This window comes from Condylostylus longicornis, unplaced genomic scaffold (assembly GCF_029603195.1).
Source record: "Condylostylus longicornis isolate FDR11 unplaced genomic scaffold, ASM2960319v2 ptg000135l, whole genome shotgun sequence".
Classification (NCBI taxonomy): domain Eukaryota; kingdom Metazoa; phylum Arthropoda; class Insecta; order Diptera; family Dolichopodidae; genus Condylostylus; species Condylostylus longicornis.
In genome coordinates, this window is record NW_026578103.1 from 8,534,239 (window position 1) to 8,555,653 (window position 21,415).

The 21,415-nt window shown below is 27.2% G+C and overlaps 1 protein-coding gene across 1 annotated transcript; it reads right to left on the reverse strand.

The window, feature by feature from the left end:
• Positions 1–334: 334 nt before the first annotated feature.
• LOC129615456 (uncharacterized) lies at positions 335–1,787 on the reverse strand. Its single transcript, XM_055530677.1, has 3 exons — positions 1,643–1,787; positions 883–1,025; positions 335–812 (listed from the first exon to the last, which is right to left on the reverse strand). Exons 1-3 carry the CDS (start codon positions 1,718–1,720, stop codon positions 458–460), a joined length of 576 nt encoding a protein of 191 aa, XP_055386652.1. The 5' UTR covers positions 1,721–1,787; the 3' UTR covers positions 335–457.
• Positions 1,788–21,415: the final 19,628 nt, after the last annotated feature.

The window sequence follows — 21,415 nt, forward strand, 5'->3', positions numbered from 1 at the left end:
TTAACATCGTGTGATTCTGAAAGCTGAAAAAATTATAATTAATGTTGATATTAGTGAGAGATATTTTGTTCTTATAGCTTTGTAATTCGTATTTAATCATACTTCTATTCGAAATTGGAATGGAGCTATGTTTATGCATTTACTTTAGAGTTTCTTATCTCGGAACCTTTTTAGTTATTAGCGTTGTCTCCATACCAAAATTTTACATATTCATCATGATGTATGTAACGGTTTATTAGAGAAGTGTTATCAATATAACGATCTTTGTTCGCTAAAACGAAATGAAATAATCAAATACAGAAAAAATTTTGTTTAGTAAAAAATTGAATTTGTTAAATAGCGTTTTCGGTATTAAATTTTATTAAAATCCAAGCTTTTTAATGAAGAAATTCCAAAAGTTCAAAAAATAAATACTAGAATATAAAAAACATAAAAAATTTTTTTTTGTATCAATATTTTAGACTTTGGTCAGCCTCGCTTGTGGTTTAAAAGCGTCATTTTCAATATAAATACCCCTTATTATTATGTTACCATAAACATTCACATATTTAATTTTATTAAGTGATGAAGGTAATTCAGCTTTTCCTACCATGTTTCCGTTTACATCTGCACTTATTTTATTTTTAGCGAGAAAAATATTTACTGTAATTAATTCAGTTGAATCTATTGTAAATTTCAAATTTTCAATAGACGTCCATTTGGTTTGCTGAAATTGGTTTATAGCAAGATTATTTTTCGAATATCCAAGATTATAGGAAATCAGACAATTTTTCTCATCATTACAATTTTCACTTTCTAAACGAATATCAAATCTGTAAAATTTAAAAGATGATCAGTTTTAGTTTTTTTATATTTTAATAAAGAAAATTATATTAAAATTACGTGTCTGTTGGAGATGTTGCGAAACCATTTATAATAATTTTGTCTCCATCTTGCAATTGTCCATTTACATCTAACTGTCCTATAAGAAATTGATTTTCACCTATGTCATTTGATTTTTCCACTATATCTGTTTGGTTTTCTGACTATAAATGGTTTAAAACATTTTAATTATTATTAACAAACATAAATTATTTATATAAAATCGATTCAAATAACGTTTTCAAAACTTTATCTAATTAGATCCATATTTGATTTGCTATTTCTAAATTTTATTTAGCATTGCTGGTAAATACTGCGATTTGAGTCAGTTAAAGTACTTTGAATTTATACCAACATTGCTTATACTTCATTCCCTAAGTACATACACTCTTAACGTATGCATTTATGTGTACAATATAAATTTCTAGTATGCAAATAAAAATTTCATTTCACTTTTCATTTGTTTTTTCTAAAATTTTTAAAAAATTTTAAATAGTCTTAGAATACTATTTATTGAAAGGTCTCGCAAACCACCTTTCAGTTGATATTCCTATGCTGTTTGCTGAAAGTTATCGATCTGACTCTCTTCTATTTCAATGTTTTTTAAATCGAATATATCAAAAATTTTTCAGATTCTTGATTTAACATTATTTTCTCTGAATATTTGAATTAACATTTTATAAGAAACGTGTATTTTTATTTATTATAATTTTTCCCTATTTTGTCATAAAAGATTACTCTATTAAGAAAAATAATGAAAATAACAAATTTTTATACTTACCGGTTTCGGATCCAACACGGAAAAATAATATATTACTCCAATTACTATTGCTATCAAGATTGCATCTGAATCGCGCATTTTAGAAGTTTTAAATATTTCGTAGTATGGCTGAGAGTGTGTCCTTTTGTAAAATTTCTACTTTATACTGATGCAGTTTTCAATTTTATATTAAACTTTGAGTCAGAAATTCTAAAGTACACGTACCTATAGACGTATAAACAAATAATTTAATCCATCGCATTTTTTTTTTGCACTTAATTGACCAAAATATCTATATTTCTTTAAGAAAACCGAGGTGTAGTTTCTGATACACATTTTTTTGCATAACGTATTAGAAATATTAGGTAGAGATTATTATGAAAAATCAGCTTAAGAATAATATGCATCATACTTTATTTGAAGCCGAATTCGTCGCAATAATGAACAAAATAATTTTTTATTTGTTATGCAAGTTCAGATCTACATAGAAAATGTAGACTTGATTCGAGATTGTTGAGGGAAAAGAAAGGAAACACGTGATCGTAAACTAAAAGTCTAATCAGTTTTGTTTATATTATATATCAGCAAAACTGGCAGCTTTCGAAAATAAAATCAACAGAGAAATTAAAAAATATATTATTTTCTCAATCATATACAAGTTCATGTATATATAACTTAAATACACACTTAATTAAAAACGTATGTATGTATGTAATTACATATGAATATATGTAAATATGTAGATATAATGTTTATATACTATAAATATTAAATGTTTATCAGACAAAATTGATTATAAATTCTATTTGGCTGTATGTAAATTGTTTATAAAATGTACTTAAAGCAAATTGCAGAAAAGAGCAAAAGTGTTGACACAATACACAAAATTTTTCTACAAATCGAAAAAATAATACTGTCAATTGTCTCGTTTTTGGTACGGTAACTCATACTTAATATAAACGGGTTTGAAAATAAAAATTTTCAGTAAAAGTTTATTTAGACCTGTGCCAAAATTTAAATACCCTTTTATAGTAATGATCCCACCTATTAAAGTAAATGATAATTTTCAATTACAATTTTAGTGTTTTTGAATATCTTTATCATCAATTTCACCACTATTTAGGTACTTTAATTTTTACAAAAAAATATTTTACTGGCAACACTGGCCGTTAAAATTTTTGCATAGAAAATAAATATTTTTAAAAAATTTCTAGTTAGGTATTAGACAATATCTGATAAACAAAAATATTTTAATTTTGATTAAGCGAAATTTTCAATAGGATTATTTGCGAATTTATACATACTATCTTGAAATAAATAAATTGATGGTGTGGTGAAATATTAAGTACAAATGTTGCACCTGGAAAATAATCATATTACAATATATACGATATAACAAAAAAAGAGATTGTTGCAATATAACAGTATATACTATGTCTTATTTGCAGTTAGCAAAAAATGAGTTACGATAGCAATATTGGTGTGGCTTTGGGAAAAATTGCAATTTTTAAACAAATTTTAAATATTAAGTTACATTCGACAGGGTTAGTATTTTGATGGTTACAAATTTCACATGACGATGAAAATACTGCTGAGCCGATTATTTTATTTTGAAGTTCACAAATTCAAAATTTTGAGTTCTAATTCATATATTATTTTGAACAATTTTAATATTGTGAATAATACATTGATTTACTAATACTAATAAATAAATTTTTGGGAATATAAGATTCAGTCCATTATGAGCTGGTCATATTAGATTTTTTCTACGGTATTATTCAACAATATTATTTTATAAAATTTTTATTTATTTGCTCATTGTAAAAGTCAATACGTACTATGAAATTTTTTAAAAATCTTATTTAAATTCTGGTTTTCTTATCTGAATTCTACACAAAATTGTGGATTTTTGATATAAAGATTAATAAATCGTAATAGATTCAAAGATGAGAAATATGATTTAAAAGTTTATTCACTAAGCTGTTTTTTATAAAATAATACATATACTCGTAAATATGAATGTATGTATGTACATGATATTATATAGATTTGTACTCTATAATTACTAGTACGCAAGTGCCATGATTGTTCCAGCTGTTCGGCATGACAAATTAAATATTTTTTCAGAATTTCCAAATTTATATAAAACTTTTTTATTTTCATTATTTTAATGCTGATGTAATTAAATAAATTTGTTTACTGTTATTAATGACATCACCTTTTGTTACCAAAATGTTTGTTACCTATGTTGTAAATTTTTTTTTTGTTTTTAGGTATTTTTTTTTTTTTTGAGAAAAATTAAATTTCTTGTGAAGATAATAATCACCTTTCATACCTGGTGATAATTGTTTCATTAAAATAAATTATTTTTAAGATTTAATGAAAGTTTGACATTATTTTGATGTGCCTTTATAATTATAACAAAGCTATATAATATTATGTACAAATAAATCTGGATGAACAGAAGGTTTACATAAATTTATGTCCCTAATAAATAAAGATAGTATATACTATATAAGTTAATTGGTATAGTATAATAAATAGTTTTAATTATTAACATGCGTTTGTAATATTAAAATATGGCAACGAATGAGATTTTGATGTCGACATTTCTTTCATATAATTTAAATTAATGTTATTTTGTGACTGTTGTTAATGACAAATAAAATTTTATTAATGTTAAAAAAAAAACTTGTATACAAGTTTACATTTTGTGAAATGAAAATTACTTGTACATTACAATCATTTACTATTTATGTTTACAATGAAGTGTATTGTATATGTATACCAATAAGGTGTTAAAAAACAAAATGAAAATCGTCAGGTAGAGTTAGGAATCTGTTACACCAATCAGTTTTTACGGATCGCATACAATAATGGAGGTTATGTGATGGCACCAAATTTCGGATATCGAGTTTTCAGTGAGAATGCACTTCACCATGGCATAGAAGCATTTAAATAAACTATTTTTAAAGAGATATCGGTCTGTGTGCGTGTAGCTCAAGTTCGGCTGAACAGATTTTGATGAAACTTTATGTGTGAATTTATTTTGGTTTGGTTGATAAATTTTTGGGATATATCACGCCTCAGGAATTTGACTTTTTGGGGGCTGATTTCACATTATTTTTTGAACATATAAAGAGAAGTAACGAACCATAATCTTCTTGAAATTTAAAAGTTAAATTCGGGGTTTTAAAGCAACGAACCTATATAAATTTTTGCAAATCAGGAATTGTAAACTTAACTAAGAGCCGATTTCATAAAGGCAAGTTTCCTTTTTTCTATAGGTATGTTAGGCCAATAAAAACGCTGGTAAGCTTTTAATTAGCTTAAAATTGCAAAAATTTCTGTGAAATAGGGTTACCACATCAGATTTTTTTAATTTATACATACTGCTAGAAGTTATGAAAATATCGAGATTTATTTAATTAATTCTCATCTTTTAACAAACGAAAGAATTAAACAGAGCTGTTTTAGTTTAATCTGAAGTAACTAATCTAGATTTAAATAAGTTGACGTGGTATATTTAAATAATTTTAATCAATAATAGCATTTAAGATTATTATTTATGCGCCACGTCATTTAATCAAATCGTGTTCGAATATTTATTTACCACGTGACTAATGCATATAAGGTAACAATAATATTGATATTATAAATAAAATGGTCAGATAACAAACTTATCAACACCGAATAAAAATAGAATATACACTGTAAGCAATTCAACTATTGCTAAATAAATGAAGTAAATTAGTTTTGTTTTTGTCGTATAATTTCATGGGTTTAGAAAGTCCAGAATCATGGTCAGGATTATCATATTATTATTTACTTTATAAAAGAAACAAATTTTGCATATCGAATTTTCAGTGGGAACGCATTTCTCCATAGTAGAGAAGTGTAAATAAACAATTTTTAGGGAGGGGGTGGTCTGTCGGTCTGTCTGTCTGTGTGTGTACAGGTGTATCTCAAGTTCGGCTGAACCGATTTTGATGAAATTTTATATGTAAATTTATTTCGACTATGGCACAGATTGATCAACTTTTGGGATATATCAGGCCTCGGGAACTAGACCTTTTAACGTCCTAATTTTACATTTTTGATTATTTTAAAGAAAATATTCAATAAATTTACTTGAAATTTATATATTAGTTTCATTCGATAGTACGCGAAACTTTTGGATGAATTTATTGACGTATTGATACAATTTCTTGAAATTTAATATTTGAGTTCTGGTATTTACTAGAAGTTACTGACGAACTTTTTATATAATTTGCACGGCAAAAACTGAAATTCCAAGAAGTGTTTAAAATGCATTTTCATAATCTTCTGGAATACTTTTACTTATCTAGACAATAAACATTACGGTCGGTTACATGCTGATCACATCAAATTTTTTTAATTATTCGTATTGTTCAATCATATAATATTTTATTCTTCTTAATTTTTTCTAGTGTACTATTATTATTTTACAATACAATCCATCGTTTAAGCAAGTAGCTTGAAATGTAAGTGTTAAAAGTGTATTAAAATATCAAAACGTGGTAGACTTCCTTTATTTTGTCAATATATTTTATTTTCTCAAAACTTGGATTTATTTTCATTAAAGTTTGTTTGAGAATTTCATTGATAGCTATACAATATCAGAAATTAAAACATACTTATAAGGAATTTTTGCAAAACAACTTTACTTTTTAGATATTCAAATATGCTTATATTTCTGCATATTATGAGAAAGACGCTAAAATCAATATGATAATATTATGTCCATACATATATTATGAAACTTTTGGAATTCTCAATTTCTCACTACAATATTGTGAAAATATGAAACTGAAAAAATAAAAGACAATTTAAAGGAAATTGAACAGCAATAAAAATGGTTTTTATTGATGGCATAGTTTTTTCTAGATGATTTAATAATCATAAATTTCATTTCGATTTATTAAAATAGATAGAAAAATAGAGCGATAGGATAAAATATTTATGAAAAGAACATAGAATATTCTAGTTTAAATTAAAATTTTTTGTTTTATGGATTATGAAAAGATGAGAACATTGTACATAAAAGTAAAATCTCGTAATCGTAAAATTTGAGGAAATAAACTGAATATCGAAAATACCAAAACTTAACTTTATATTACTTAAAAATAGGTTTAACGAGCAAAACGTATTGTGCCCTAAAACTTGAACTTCTCAATATAAAAAATGATTCTTGAAATACTTACCTAGTAGGTCTACCATTTCAAATTAGCACTGAGTAATTTCTGTGCGAAAAGAATCTATTAACAAGTAAAAACGTTTCAGTCGGTATAAACCGATTGAATTATACCCTGCATCTTTCGTTGTTGCATGGCAATTACTCAAACCTGTGAAACCATTCTATAGAAATTTCACGGATATGTCTGATTTATAACACAACTGCCAAGTTTCATGAATCTGACTTTATTTTTCCAAATATTTAAACTTTTGGACTTGTATGGAAGCTACTCGTAGCTGTAGAGAAATTCAACCAAAACTTCAGAAATATATCTGACCTAAAACTCGACACACAACTGCCAAGTTTCATGAATCTGACTTTATTATTTTTCCGAATATAAAAAATTTGCTGTTGGAGTTGTATGACAGCCACCCAAACTGGTGCAGCTATCCCATTATAATTTTTAGAGCATGTGTAGAATATAGTTGCACACATGTATACAAAATTTTATATTGATAGCTTTATTAGTTTTTGAAATATTTAAAATAAACTCTTTGAGTTGTATGGCAGCTACACGAACCTGTTGTCCGAATTAGTCCAATAACAATAGGGCTCGTCCTTGGCACAAAAGAAACAACTTGTGAAAGTTTGGTGTCGATATTCCTTTTTAAGTTATCGTGCGATCGGATGGACGGACTGACGGACAGACGGACATGTCTAAATCGACGCAGAATTTTACGCTGAGCAAGAATATATATATGTATATGTCCATACCGCAGATGACTCCTTCAAGTAGTTACAAACTCCATACCAAAGTTAATATACCCTTCACGAAGTGCAGGGTATAAAAATATAGTATAATTATTTGATCTACGTAAGTGATCGTATAAATTCAAATTGGAAATCAAATTTGGGTGTTAAGTTACTTACAAATATGAGCAAAACGTTTTTAGTATTTTTTTCCGCTTCTAATGAATAAAGATGATTTTAAGCGGCAAGCGTTCACAGCAAGAAATTTATTTCGGAATAAAAACTCTTATTTTTTTCATATAAAAATGTTATTTCTTTATTCAAAGTTCAAAGCACTAATTAATGTCGAAGTTTTTTAATAGAAAAAGAAGCCTAAAGAAGTGCATTAACAGGCCGAAGTGATAATAACGCTTAGTTTGTAATACTAGCGATAAAATATAATTATAATTTATTGTTACTTCAGGTCGAATCTCGAATTTTATTGAAAAATCCAATCTTGTAAATGAAATACGAGAGAGCAATAATTTTCTATGTTAGAAAATAACTACAATGTGTTAGTTTCGCAGCTAAATAAAAAGTTTTCCAGAAAGACGCATGAATTCAAAGTGCTAACAGAAAAAATTGCCAAATTCCTTTATTTTTTTTTTTGTAATTATTTTAACTTTCAAGGTTGTTTATTCCTTCTATGTATTTTGATTTCTTTTCAATCTTATACGCTTAGAAGAGCACGTTAAAATAGATGAGGTGTGAAAAGGTTATAACAAGAAAAAAATAAATATCAAGAATTGAATGAATAAGTAAGGAAAATAAATGAAAAGTTAAACTTTTAATTTCAGAGTTTGCGTGTTAATTTCGTATTAAATGTTTTGGATAAATCTAAGCAATTAATATGGTTTTTTTGTTTTTTTTTTTTGTTTAGTTCTGGCCTTTATTTTTTACCTAATGTGATTAGCATTTTTGATATGGGGTCTAAATTTAACACTACATCTATGGCTACCTATGTAAAATAAAATTGTTATAAAATTTCCATCGAAAAGCGTAATATAAATTGTTATTGTTATGATTTTGTATTTGTTTTTCCCTTTTTCTTTGATTTTTTTCCATTAATTAAATTGAAAGGAGTTCTTTATCAGGTGAGAAAATGTAATGTTTTGTTCTTCATTAAAATTTCTTATTTCTTCTCTTTTTCGATTTCTTTTTCACTTATTTTAATGGCAGCCGAAATTTTTATATAATAAAGGTAAATTTTTATAAGTAATAAAAATGTGGCATTTGTTTTTGAATAATCGAACAAAAATTAACAATGCGAATTTTGTGGAAGGGCTCAATATTATTATAGAATATTCCCAATTGCTTCTTATATTTTGATGTAATGCTCTTAACTCTCTTATTTATGCAGGTGTTGTGTTTAAAATTATTTTTCTAATTGATCGTGTTTTAAATTTTTTTCTATGATTTTCATTTTACTATGTAAATTTGGGTGGTTGTAAAGCCGTTACTTTCCCTGGACACAAAAACAAATAAATTGTACCAAATTTTTAAAATAGAAATTGAAAAAATTAAAAAAGCCCAAATATAAAGAGTTTATAGTTTTTTTTAATTATTTAATGCAATATTACCAAATTGAAAAATTGCTTTTCATAAAACACAAAAACAGTGATGTTATAAATATGCAGCTAACTGCGTAATACTGGGACTTCTTTGAAAATTTTTAACAAATTATATTTTAATTAAATTAATTAAGAAAAATGCTGTCAACGGCGATCATAAGCAGTTTATAATATTATAATTTCGAAAATTGAAGCTCAATAGAAACAGGAGATGTAAGTGACGTAAAATGAGGAAATGGTAATAAAAATTTTAGAGCATGTTGAATTTTCTATATCGAAATGTAATGATAAGAGTGCGAAAGATTACTGTATAGTACATTTTCAGTTACGGAAGTGATACGATGTAACACAATAGAACTTTTTATTGTGCTTTCTTTTTTTCCTCGAATCTCTTAACTACTCATAAATCATATAAATAATGTTCCTAGAAAACGTTTCTGGAGAATGTTGAATCTGCTGGAGAAAAGCTACTGTCACCCAAATAATCCCTTTTGTCTATGTATAATCAAGCGAATATTGTTTAGAATCTGAAATAATTTTTATAAGATTATATAAAAGATTGCTCGTATATTTATTGTTAATTTACTTCCTAAATACTTTTGGTCTGACTGAAATAATAATCTCCCATGTCTATTAATTTTTATGACGTTTTAGTTTCTCTCATTTACTCATACTTTCTGATATTTGTTTTCTTTACCTTTATAATGATTTCTTTTTAGATTTTACGAGCAACAAACGAGTTTATTGTAAATTCATTGAATGAATTGAAATAAATTTTTGAATTGTAAATAAAGTTTTTTATTGAATTCATCTTTAATTTTATTAACAAATAAAAGAACTTTTTTTATAAAATAAAACTTTTTAAAATTAAAATTAACAAAATCATAAAATAATAGAAAATTTATTATTGTAATTGAAAGATTATTAAAAAAAAACCTGCTTTATGATTGAAATTTAAAACGTTAAAAACTTTACAAAAGTCGAAGTACCTGGCTTGATTTTTTTTTCGTTTATTTTTATTATAGTTGGCAATTCTTTTATTTGTTAATTTTACTTTTATTAAAACAGAAAATAAAACAAAAGAGCTAGATATTCCGCTTTTGTTTTCAATTTTTTAAAATTATTATCTTGAATTTACGAGTATTTTTTATCATAATGGCAACGAACATATCAATGAATTCGGAAGAATAAAATGAATAAAAGTGAAAAAACGTGTTTAATAGGATTAAAACTACACTTACATCAACACATACATACATATGTACATTCTAAATCTGGAACGCAAATTAGTTTTGAATGGAAAATGCATTTTCTGATTTTTTTTTTTGAAATTTTTATATATGAAAAATCTATTATATAATAATCCGAACGGAAAATTCGAGTTGTATAAACAACTTATATAATGATTGAGTTATTTAGTTACACACGTTCCATTCACTTCACTGAACATTTTATGTGTTATCTATATATATATACATAATTTACACAATATACAAACATATGGATATGTGAGAATGAATTGTATTTATAAATGCTGTATGAATTCAATAAAAATTTTTAGATTTTTCGGGTCAATGAGCAGCTATTACAGAAGGATTTGAATATTTTATTATTTAATTAAAATAATTAAAGGAAAGAGCAAAAAATTTATTATTTTTTATAAATTTATTATTAAAAAACTTGTTATTATTTATATTGCATATAACTGTTTTTATTCCCTCAAACATTACAATAATATAATTACTTAGGAGCTTATAACAAAATATTGGTGGAATCAGTGAGTTCGTAGTGATCACAAAAAACACTTAGAATCGCTCCATCTTTTCTAGTTTAGTCAGAAAATGCGTTAAAAGTTTTTAAATGGATTTTTTCAAATATCTTTAAAAATTTTTAATATTATTATCTCATATCTTTCGAAATTAAAATTCCATGCATAAGAGTTAATTCCTTGTAAAAGATTAATAATATTGTTTATTGAAAAATGCATCAGGGAATGCAAAATTTTGGGACTAAATCAATATATTTTTTCATTACGAATTTGATTAGGCTCTGTTTACTACTCGGTTTATCAAAATATATTCATTAACTATTTGTTTTGAATAAAATATTTTTGTTGTGAGTCCCGTCTTTCTCATAAAGTGGCAAATAATTCCAGATGATTATTTGATCAATTTCCAGCAAAACATGTATGAATGCGGAGAGATATACTCGAGTTACATTCTGTTGAAAAAAAGGTACCAGATTTTTCCTTCATATTAATAAATGCTTATAACTTCGTAACTATGCGACAAAGAGTAGTCGTCTAGAACTAGTTCCACAGGCGATTGATTGTTCTTTATTTTTGGTCTTACACTCAATTAGATTTGAGGAAATGGTTTTCGAGATAATACTCATCAAAATTAAAATTATTTTTTTAAATATTTTTTAAATTGAAATTTCTTGAAAATTTGAGTAATTATTTTTACCAACCGCAATCGCATACAATAAGGGAGGTCATGTGATGGCAACAAATTTTGCATATCGAGTTTGTCGGTGGGAACGTACTTCTCCATTGTAAGGGGTGTAAATAAAATGTTTTTAGAGAGGTGTCGGTCTGGCTGTTTGTCTGCGTGTTTGTCTTCCTGTCTGTGTATGCACGCGTGTATCTCAAGTCCGGCTGAATCGATTTTGATGAAATTTTATATGTAAGTTTATTTCCACTATGGCACGGATTGATCAACTTTTGGGATATATCAGACCTCGAGAACTGGACGTTTTTGCGTGCCAATTTTACATTTTTGCGTATATAAGGAGAATTAATAAACCAATTTTGTTGAAATATAATACATAAATAAATTTGGAGTACTAAAACAAAGAATTTATAAATTTTTTGCAAAGATCAGGGCTCGGAAACCAAATTGGGAGCCGATTTTACGTTTTTTATCATATCTGCGAAACTAATTGATGGAATTTCTTCAAATTTCATATTCGAGCTCTGGTTGTTACCGAAATAAACTGAAGAGCTTTTCAGGGGAATCGGATGGCACAAAGCGAAGCCCTACTAAGAACACAATTTACATTTTTCTAGGTATGTTAAGCAAAACCTTACTAACATCCTAAAATTTGGAAAGAAGTGTTGAAAAGGCATTTGTAGAATCGTTTGTAACTTTGTTTGTATATAACTAAACAATACAAATTGCGGTCGGTTATGTGCTGATCACATCAGATTTTTCTATGCAGTAAAATAACAGCAAATAGTTTACATGTACGTATATAATATCTTCCTCTATTTATCATAGCTTTTCCAGTAAAACGTGTTATGCGAAGAATGCATATTTCACCTTATACAAAAAACCGTATAGATATCCATAGATGTATAGGTTAAGTATTTTTATATAATTAGTTATTATAATTGATAATGTGGATAATTATTTATCTATTCATTTTTATTATAATCTTCAGTGATCACTTAGGTTTAAACAAGATCAATTTAACAATTTGTTAAACAAATAAAATTTTTTTGTGCTATTGTTTTACACTATATACGTTACGACCACGAAATAAAGTTTCTCTTCATTTCAAAATGTTATATATGAAACTTACTTATTTAAAATTTATAAAATACAAAAATATGTGCATTAACAAACAGTTAAAACTGATATGTTTGTAACAATATACCAGGACCTGAACACAATTTTCCTATACAACAAAGAGAATTAAAGGAATTGATTAAAATGCAATCGAAATGCCGTTTGAATGTTTTATTAAGGAAAAAAAACCATAACCTTAATATAAGAAGGAAGATAAAAAAAACAAACACAATAACAAAGAAAATAAAAATCACAAATACAAATTTAATTTTCTTCTCAATTTGATGTCATCCTATATCGAACACATTATGCAATCTGAACTTAGAATAATAAAAGAATAAATTTGAAATCAGGAAGAAAATTACAAATAGAAACGATGGGTAAAATAGAATTCTGTTTACATTTCAAGTAGAGCACATACTGTCTACATATTTAAGAAAAAAAAAACAAAGCCATGAAATATAAAAATAAAGAAAAAGGATAAAAAAAATATTCTCTTTCTTTTTTCTTAGTGAAAAGTTAGAAAAATTTATTTGCAAATAATAAACAACACAACACTCTTACATACACATACATTTTATTACTATAAATGTTGTATATGGTGCCTTCTTCTTAAAGAAAATCCAATTTATAGAATAACAAACTTTTTAAGACAATTTGATTGTATTAATTTTAGTAAAGAAGGTGAATGCAAATTTATTACTGGCTTGAATTATTGAAAGTCTTCAAATATTATGAATGTTCACTACACATTTTTTGCAACAACGAATTTGTTATTTTATTAATAAATTATATTGATTACAATTTACTGTTATGTATGTTAATACTGGTGCGTTAATAAACCACTCAAATACCTTGTTTTCTAATTACTAGAAAAGAACGACCAAATTAACTTGATAATGATTAAAGTATAACATTCAAAGCCGATTTTTACTATGCAATAAAAGTCTAACTGTATAGGTTATCTTTATGTTTAGAGGACTGCGTATCCAAATCAGATAATATTCTTAGTGTCCTTTGTTTTTTATATCTTACAAACAATTGTTGTTCAAGACAATTAAACAGACTGTTAAGGCAATTACATTTTTACAAATTTCCTTCTAATTTATACCGTATATTGCCTTCATATGCTAGCTTACTTTAATAAAAGAAATAATTTAACATTTTAATTATTAATTTTTTAAAAAAATTTTGGTTTCAGCTAAATTCTTTCCATTTTCGTACTTTGCTAAGTCCTTGATTGATATTATTAAATTACTATTACTCAAAATGTGATTAAAAATCATTGAATCACCTAAGATCAAATAAACTCAATTTCAGATCATAAATAAAATTTTAAAGGTTTAAAATCTAAATTTGTAAGACTGTCAAACTTTTCAGAAATACATCGTATTGCATCTGGTATTAAATGAATAAAATATTGCACTAAACTCCTAGACTAAATTATGCAAAAAAAAAGGAAAAATTCGAATGTTGTGAATAGCAACATATAAGATTTTTTCAAGAAAGAACACATACTTTGAGTTAAAATTAAACTGCAACAAGAGGAGAATTAAAAAAAATATGTATATAACATAATATGTTTGTATGTACGCTTATGTGTATTTGTAGTAAAATATAATTTTAAGAACTTCTAATTCTATTGGGAACAAAATTTCCTTTATTCTCTATAGTAAAACAGAATATTCTCACATGCAAGCTTGCATAATGCTCATGCATAAATGTTATATAATATATTATAATTAATGCACAAAATGTGTCGTAAATTTATTCAAACAATAAAATATAAAAAAAGAAATAAAATATTAAAATTGTAAATAAAATTCAAGTTAAAAGTAAAACAAAAATTTAAAAGTAAATTTTCAATTTCATCTTAAAAATCTTAAAAAGTCAAAAAGTGAGTGTAGTTCATTAAAATTTTAAAATAAAGCTTGGTATAGAATTTGAAATAATTTGAAATATAGATGTAGGATTATGTTGACTGAACATCATTATTGTAGCTATGAAATACACATTTTGCCGGTAACTTAATATACACATTGCCGGTAACATGATATTCACATTTTGCCGTAACCTAAGTAAATTACTGTAATTTCATAAATCGTATGATCTCTATTACTTTGAATATTATGATCTTTTGTAAAGCACATTCAGTGTGTATTTTATCGAGCTGCAGAGTTGTTTAATATAAATTTAAATCGAGCTATTGCGTTAGATTAGAGTAAAACCTAACACGTGTTATGTTGTATCGCTTTGATTAATTAAAGAAATTTTGTAAATTACGATAATTATAATTGAACTCAATATTAATTTGGATAAATAAAGTGAATAAGCACAATATTAATTTAATTTCGGATTTTATTTCCTACATCTGGGGGCTCAACCGAACAACAACAAAAACAAGGAAAAAACTCCATCTAAGCAACAATTACTATTAATTAATGAATACTTCAAAATTATTGGAGCTGAAGGTGGACTGTTTAAAATCAGAACTTCGCAAACTGAATCTTGATACTACAGGAAAAAAAGAAGATTTAAAAGCTAGACTAGCGCAAGCCTTGAAGATACCCCTAACCATTCAAGAGGAAGATAAGGACGATTTGGATCAAGCGGACGTCACAATGACCGATGAAAACAACGTACCCATCAAAGATATTGAATTTTTATTGGACGATTTTTCTGGAGACGATGGTGTGTGCATTAACACGTGGTTGGAAGAGTTTGAAGCTATTGTTGAATCACTGAATTTGAATGATATCGAGAAAGTTGTATTAGCTAGAAAAAAATTAAAAGGATCTGCGAAAAGTTTTATAAAAACAATAAGCTGTAAAAAATTTAACGAATTCAAAGTTATAATGAAACAAGAATTTGAATTATCTTGGTGCCAAGCAGATGTACACAATTGTTTACGAAGGCAAAAAATGCAAAAAGATCAGTCGTTTCGGCAATACGTTTATAGCATGCAAGAGATGGCACAAAAAGGAAATATTGATGAAAAATCCCTGATGCAATATATAATAGCTGGAGTTAATGGTAAAGAAGAGCATAAGCAAATTCTATATGGAGCAAGAAATATACAAGAATTAAAGGAAAAGTATCAGGAATATGACAGATTTAGAACTAGAGTTTTTGAAAGCAGAAAATCTATTGGCAAAAATTTTAACAGCGATTCTTCAAGTTTTATGCGATGTTTCAACTGTGGTTCCAAAGAGCATGTAAGGAAAAATTGTACAGCAGAAACCAAATGTTTTAAATGCCAAGGGAATGGTCACATCGCTGCAAATTGCGCTAAAAATAATATCAACATAATTAATATGGGTGAGAATTTTAAAAATATAAAAATTAATAATATTTGTTTTCAGGCACTTATAGATACAGGCGCCGATATGTCCCTAATATCGGAAAGTGCCGCAAAGCAAATCAAAAACATCAAATTGGTAAAAAGCAACATAAATTTAGTTGGTCTTGGATCCGGAAAAACTTGTACGCTAGGACATTTTCACACTTTATTTGAAGTCGATGAAACCAGAACGAACCAAAAATTTTCAATTGTGTCAGATTATGCCTTGCGGGTACCAGTTTTAGTTGGAAATGATATAATTAAAAAATTCAAAGTCATATTCGAACAAGGAAAACCACATTTTTATACATTAGACTGCGAAAATTGCATTATGAACATCCAAATCGATGATGAAGTCAATATTGATGTGCCTTTCCCATACGAAGAAAAAATAATAAATTTAATTAAGAAATACAACCCTGTAAAAACGAAAAAATGTGAAGTCGAATTAAAAATTTTATTAAAAGATGATGCACCTGTCTATTATCAACCAAGAAGGTTACCGTTAAAAGAAAAAGAAATTGTAACAAAACAAGTAGAAGAATGGTTGCAATCCAAAGTTATCAGGCCATCTACATCTGCGTTTGCAAGCCAAGTAGTGGTCGTACGTAAAAAAGATGGATCTCCAAGAATTTGCGTTGACTATAGGAGAATCAATAAAAATACTATTAGAGAACGCTTTCCAATGCCCTTAATGGAAGATATACTAAATAATTTACAAGAAGCTAAGTATTTCACCACGCTGGACCTTAAAAACGGATACTTCCACGTGCCAGTATCGGAATGTAGCAAAAGGTTCACGGCCTTTACAACGCATGATGGTCAATTTGAGTTTAATGTCGTACCATTTGGACTAACGAACGCGCCATCAGTTTTTTTGCGTTACATAAATTTGATTTTCCGACCTTTATTGATAAAAAATATTTTGAGCATATATATGGACGACCTAATAGTGCCGTCAAAAACAGCAGAAGAAAATATAGAAAAACTTAAATTGGTATTCGACATAGCCGCTGAAAACGGGTTAAATTTTAATTGGAAAAAATGTAAATTTTTACAACAAGGTGTTGAATTTCTGGGTCACTATGTTTCAAATGGTAAAATAGCACCGAGCGAAAGTAAAATTAAGGCCATCAAAAACTTCCCGGAATTGAAATCAGTTAAAGATGTACAGGCCTTTCTGGGCCTCACAGGCTTTTTTAGAAAATTTGTTCGAAATTACTCGATTATTGCCAAACCACTTAGCGACTTGCTTAAAAAACAAAGCGACTTTAAAATTTCTTCCGCCGAGAAAGAATGTTTTGCAACATTAAAAGAAACTTTAATAAGGGCTCCAGTTCTAGCATTATTTAATCAAAATGAAAACTGTGAAATCCACACAGATGCGTCTAAAAATGGCATAGCAGCAATTTTATTTCAAAAAGGCGAAGACAATTTACTGCACCCCGTTTACTACTACAGTAAAAAGAATAGCCCTGCCGAGGAAAAACTACACAGCTACGTACTGGAAACATTTGCCGTTTATAAAGCCCTCGAGAAATTCAGAATTTATGTTCTAGGCACAAAATTTACAGTTGTCACTGATTGTGTTGCACTTCAGCGAACAATGAATAAAAACGACCTACCTGCCTCCGTACAAAGATGGATTATGTACATACAAGAATTTAGTTTTGATGTTGAACACAGGTCTGGAAAGAAAATGATTCATGTGGACACTCTAAGCAGAAATCCCGTTATAAATGTAATTCAAAATGAAGTATTGATGCGAATTAGAAAAGCCCAAGAATCGGATGAATATATTAACACTATTAAAAAAATTTTAGTAGATCGTCATAATTATGATAACTTTAGTTTGCGGCAAAATATTTTAATGAAGCAAGTAAATGGATTGGACTTAGTTGTAGTACCTAGGAATATGGAACGAGAAATTATTAAGTTAAAACATGAGGAAGGCCATTTTGGAATGAAAAAGACTATTGAATTGGTGAACCAGGAATTTTTTATTACAAGAATTAATGATAAAGTACAAAATTGCATCGAAAATTGTATTAAATGTATTTTGGCAAATAAAAAATACGGAAAGCAAGAAGGGTTCTTAAACAATATTGAGAAATCTGATACACCTTTAATGACATACCATTTAGATCATATAGGTCCCATGGATACTACAACTAAAATGTATAAATATATTCTAACAATTACGGATAGTTTCACCAAATATGTTTGGCTGTACCCCACAAAAACTCTGACAGCACAAGAAGCCATCCAAAAATTACAACACCAACAACAACATTTTGGTAATCCAAGAACGATAATTTCGGACCGTGCTCCATGTTTCACCAGTGACGAATTTTCAAAATATTGCAAAGATGAAGATATTGAACACATTCTAATAACGGCCGGCGTGCCGCGTGCGAACGGCCAAGCTGAAAGAACAAACCGTGTTGTTATAGAAGTTCTGAAAAGACTAACGACAGAATCGCCAGAAAAATGGTACAAATTCGTACCGAAAGTACAAATTGCCATGAATAGTTCTTACCAGCGTGCAATAAAGAGAACACCCTTTGAAGTTCTGTTTGGAATTAAGATGAGAAAAGGACAAAATGTTGAAATACTTAAGCTAATTGAATCGGAAATTTTAAACGATTTTGAAGAGAACCGAGAAAAAATAAGGTTGGACGCGAAAATCCAAATCAAAAAGATCCAAGATGAAAATCAACAAATATATAATCAGCGGCGAAAAATGGAGAGAACCTACAGTCCAGGAGACCTTGTTGCCATTAAAAAAACCCAATTTACTAACGAAAAACTTTGTCCTGCATTTTTAGGTCCGTATGAGGTTGTATCATGTGGTCGAGGAGGAAGATACACAGTTAAGAAAATTGGCCCAGTTGATGGACCCAAAAATACAACAACCAGCTGTGATTATATGAAACCATGGTGTAATTTGGAGAAGGAAGATGCAGAAGATATGTCATCCGGGCCGGATGACTTATTTAACGGGGGGCGAATGTAGGATTATGTTGACTGAACATCATTATTGTAGCTATGAAATACACATTTTGCCGGTAACTTAATATACACATTGCCGGTAACATGATATTCACATTTTGCCGTAACCTAAGTAAATTACTGTAATTTCATAAATCGTATGATCTCTATTACTTTGAATATTATGATCTTTTGTAAAGCACATTCAGTGTGTATTTTATCGAGCTGCAGAGTTGTTTAATATAAATTTAAATCGAGCTATTGCGTTAGATTAGAGTAAAACCTAACACGTGTTATGTTGTATCGCTTTGATTAATTAAAGAAATTTTGTAAATTACGATAATTATAATTGAACTCAATATTAATTTGGATAAATAAAGTGAATAAGCACAATATTAATTTAATTTCGGATTTTATTTCCTACATAGATTTGTATGTATGTATATTTATATATATAATATAACTGTAAAACACGAACAATCGTTAGCGTTCGTGAAATTTTATGGTTCCCTTAATATTCTACATTTTTTAAACGGGTTTTGTAACAGAGATTTTATGATCTCTTTTAACATGCTAAATTTGACGATTAAGAAGTTTTGGTTTATCATACATTAAGCTTATACTATTAAAATGTAAATTAGAACGGGGCCCTCTTGCTAATTTTTTACTTTTTAAAAATGTTCCTTTTTTCTTAATGCTTAGTGAGTAATAGAGTATTGATTTATCGAAAATTCCCGAAGTTATGCTAATTCAAAATTTTCCTGATGACATAATCTTGTTATTATAATTTGAATATCTTCTCACAAAGAAATTTACGTCATCTCAATTTAAATTAGTTAGCACTCGCATTTTTTATAATATTTACTTAATAAATACATACATTCATATAACATCATGTATGTAAAATTTTTTAACATGAGTGTTTCACAAAATTTTTAATTTTTCACATTTTAAAATCATCCTAAAATAAATCACATCTAAAAAATGCAGTAAATGCGACTAACTCTCCCGCGATAAAATCCTAACCTGCTTAAAGTCAATTTGCATCTTATATTTTGTATCCAATAATATTTTCACATATATATTTTCATTATATGTAAATGTATACTTACATAAAAAGTTGTGTGATACAATTTTAAGGATAATAACGGAATAGTGACTTGAACTTTTGTTTTAGAGAGTTAAGGAATAAAAAATATTGTTGAAACTACTATTCAACTATACATTGTATGTATATAAAATAGTGTGCACACATATGTATCTTAATATATCAGGGGAATATATTGTTTGTAAAAAGGATATTAAATTAATTGACCTCGAAAATTTCTGTTATATTTTATGGTGATAATTTACGAATGATTTGCTTTTATGTAATAAATTCTGTTAGCTGATATTTTTTATGAACATATTCATATGAACTTGAACATAAATATAGTACATTGTATATAAAATATTTTACTACTTTATTGCATATATATAGAATTTTAGTTAATTTAGTTTTTCGAAAAAGTATGTCAATGTACAACTATACTAATATTATGTCCAATTCATTTGTTATTAAACTTTGATAGCCATCTTGGTGCCAGACTCAATTATTCAGACATCAAATAATGTGAAGACAATATTATTTAAAAAAGAGAGAAAAAATATATTGAAATGAGAAAAGGACAAAAAACAAAAACGAAAAACGGTTATAAACGAAAAATTGTTTTTGCTTTTTTCCGAAAGTCGTTGAAATTTTTTGATTTTCATTAAAACAGAACTTTCAAATAAAAAATAAATTAAGAAGAAATATTTTTTATTCTTTCTGTTATTAATTTAACTGCAGCATTAATTTATTTCGAATTAATTTTAAAATGTTAGCTATGTATATTTAAATTTTTAATTAAAACAAATTATTTATTAAAGGTTTTAATGGTTAATTTTGTTTATTACTAATTCTGAAACATATTTTTACGCGATGAACAATGGATGTAATGTAAAAATAATTTTGTTACAGCAGACTATTTACTTTTTACAAGCATTTAGTACAGCAAATTAAATATCGCTTAGCCAACAAACGTGGCTGCCAGTAAATATAGATCAAATCATCATAATTTACCGTTGATAAGGGAAATGAAAAGGAAAAGGGAACGAAAAAATTATTTTAGTACTATTAATTTAATATTAATAAGTAAATTGAAAATTAAACAGCCAAAACCATTTTACAACATCAAATTTCTGTTCTACTCTTAATGATAACAGCAACTTTACCCATTTACTGTAAAGTTTTTCTTATTTTTTTAATTTATAATATATTTTAATAAGTTTAAGATTAGTTTATGCGGAAAGTTAATT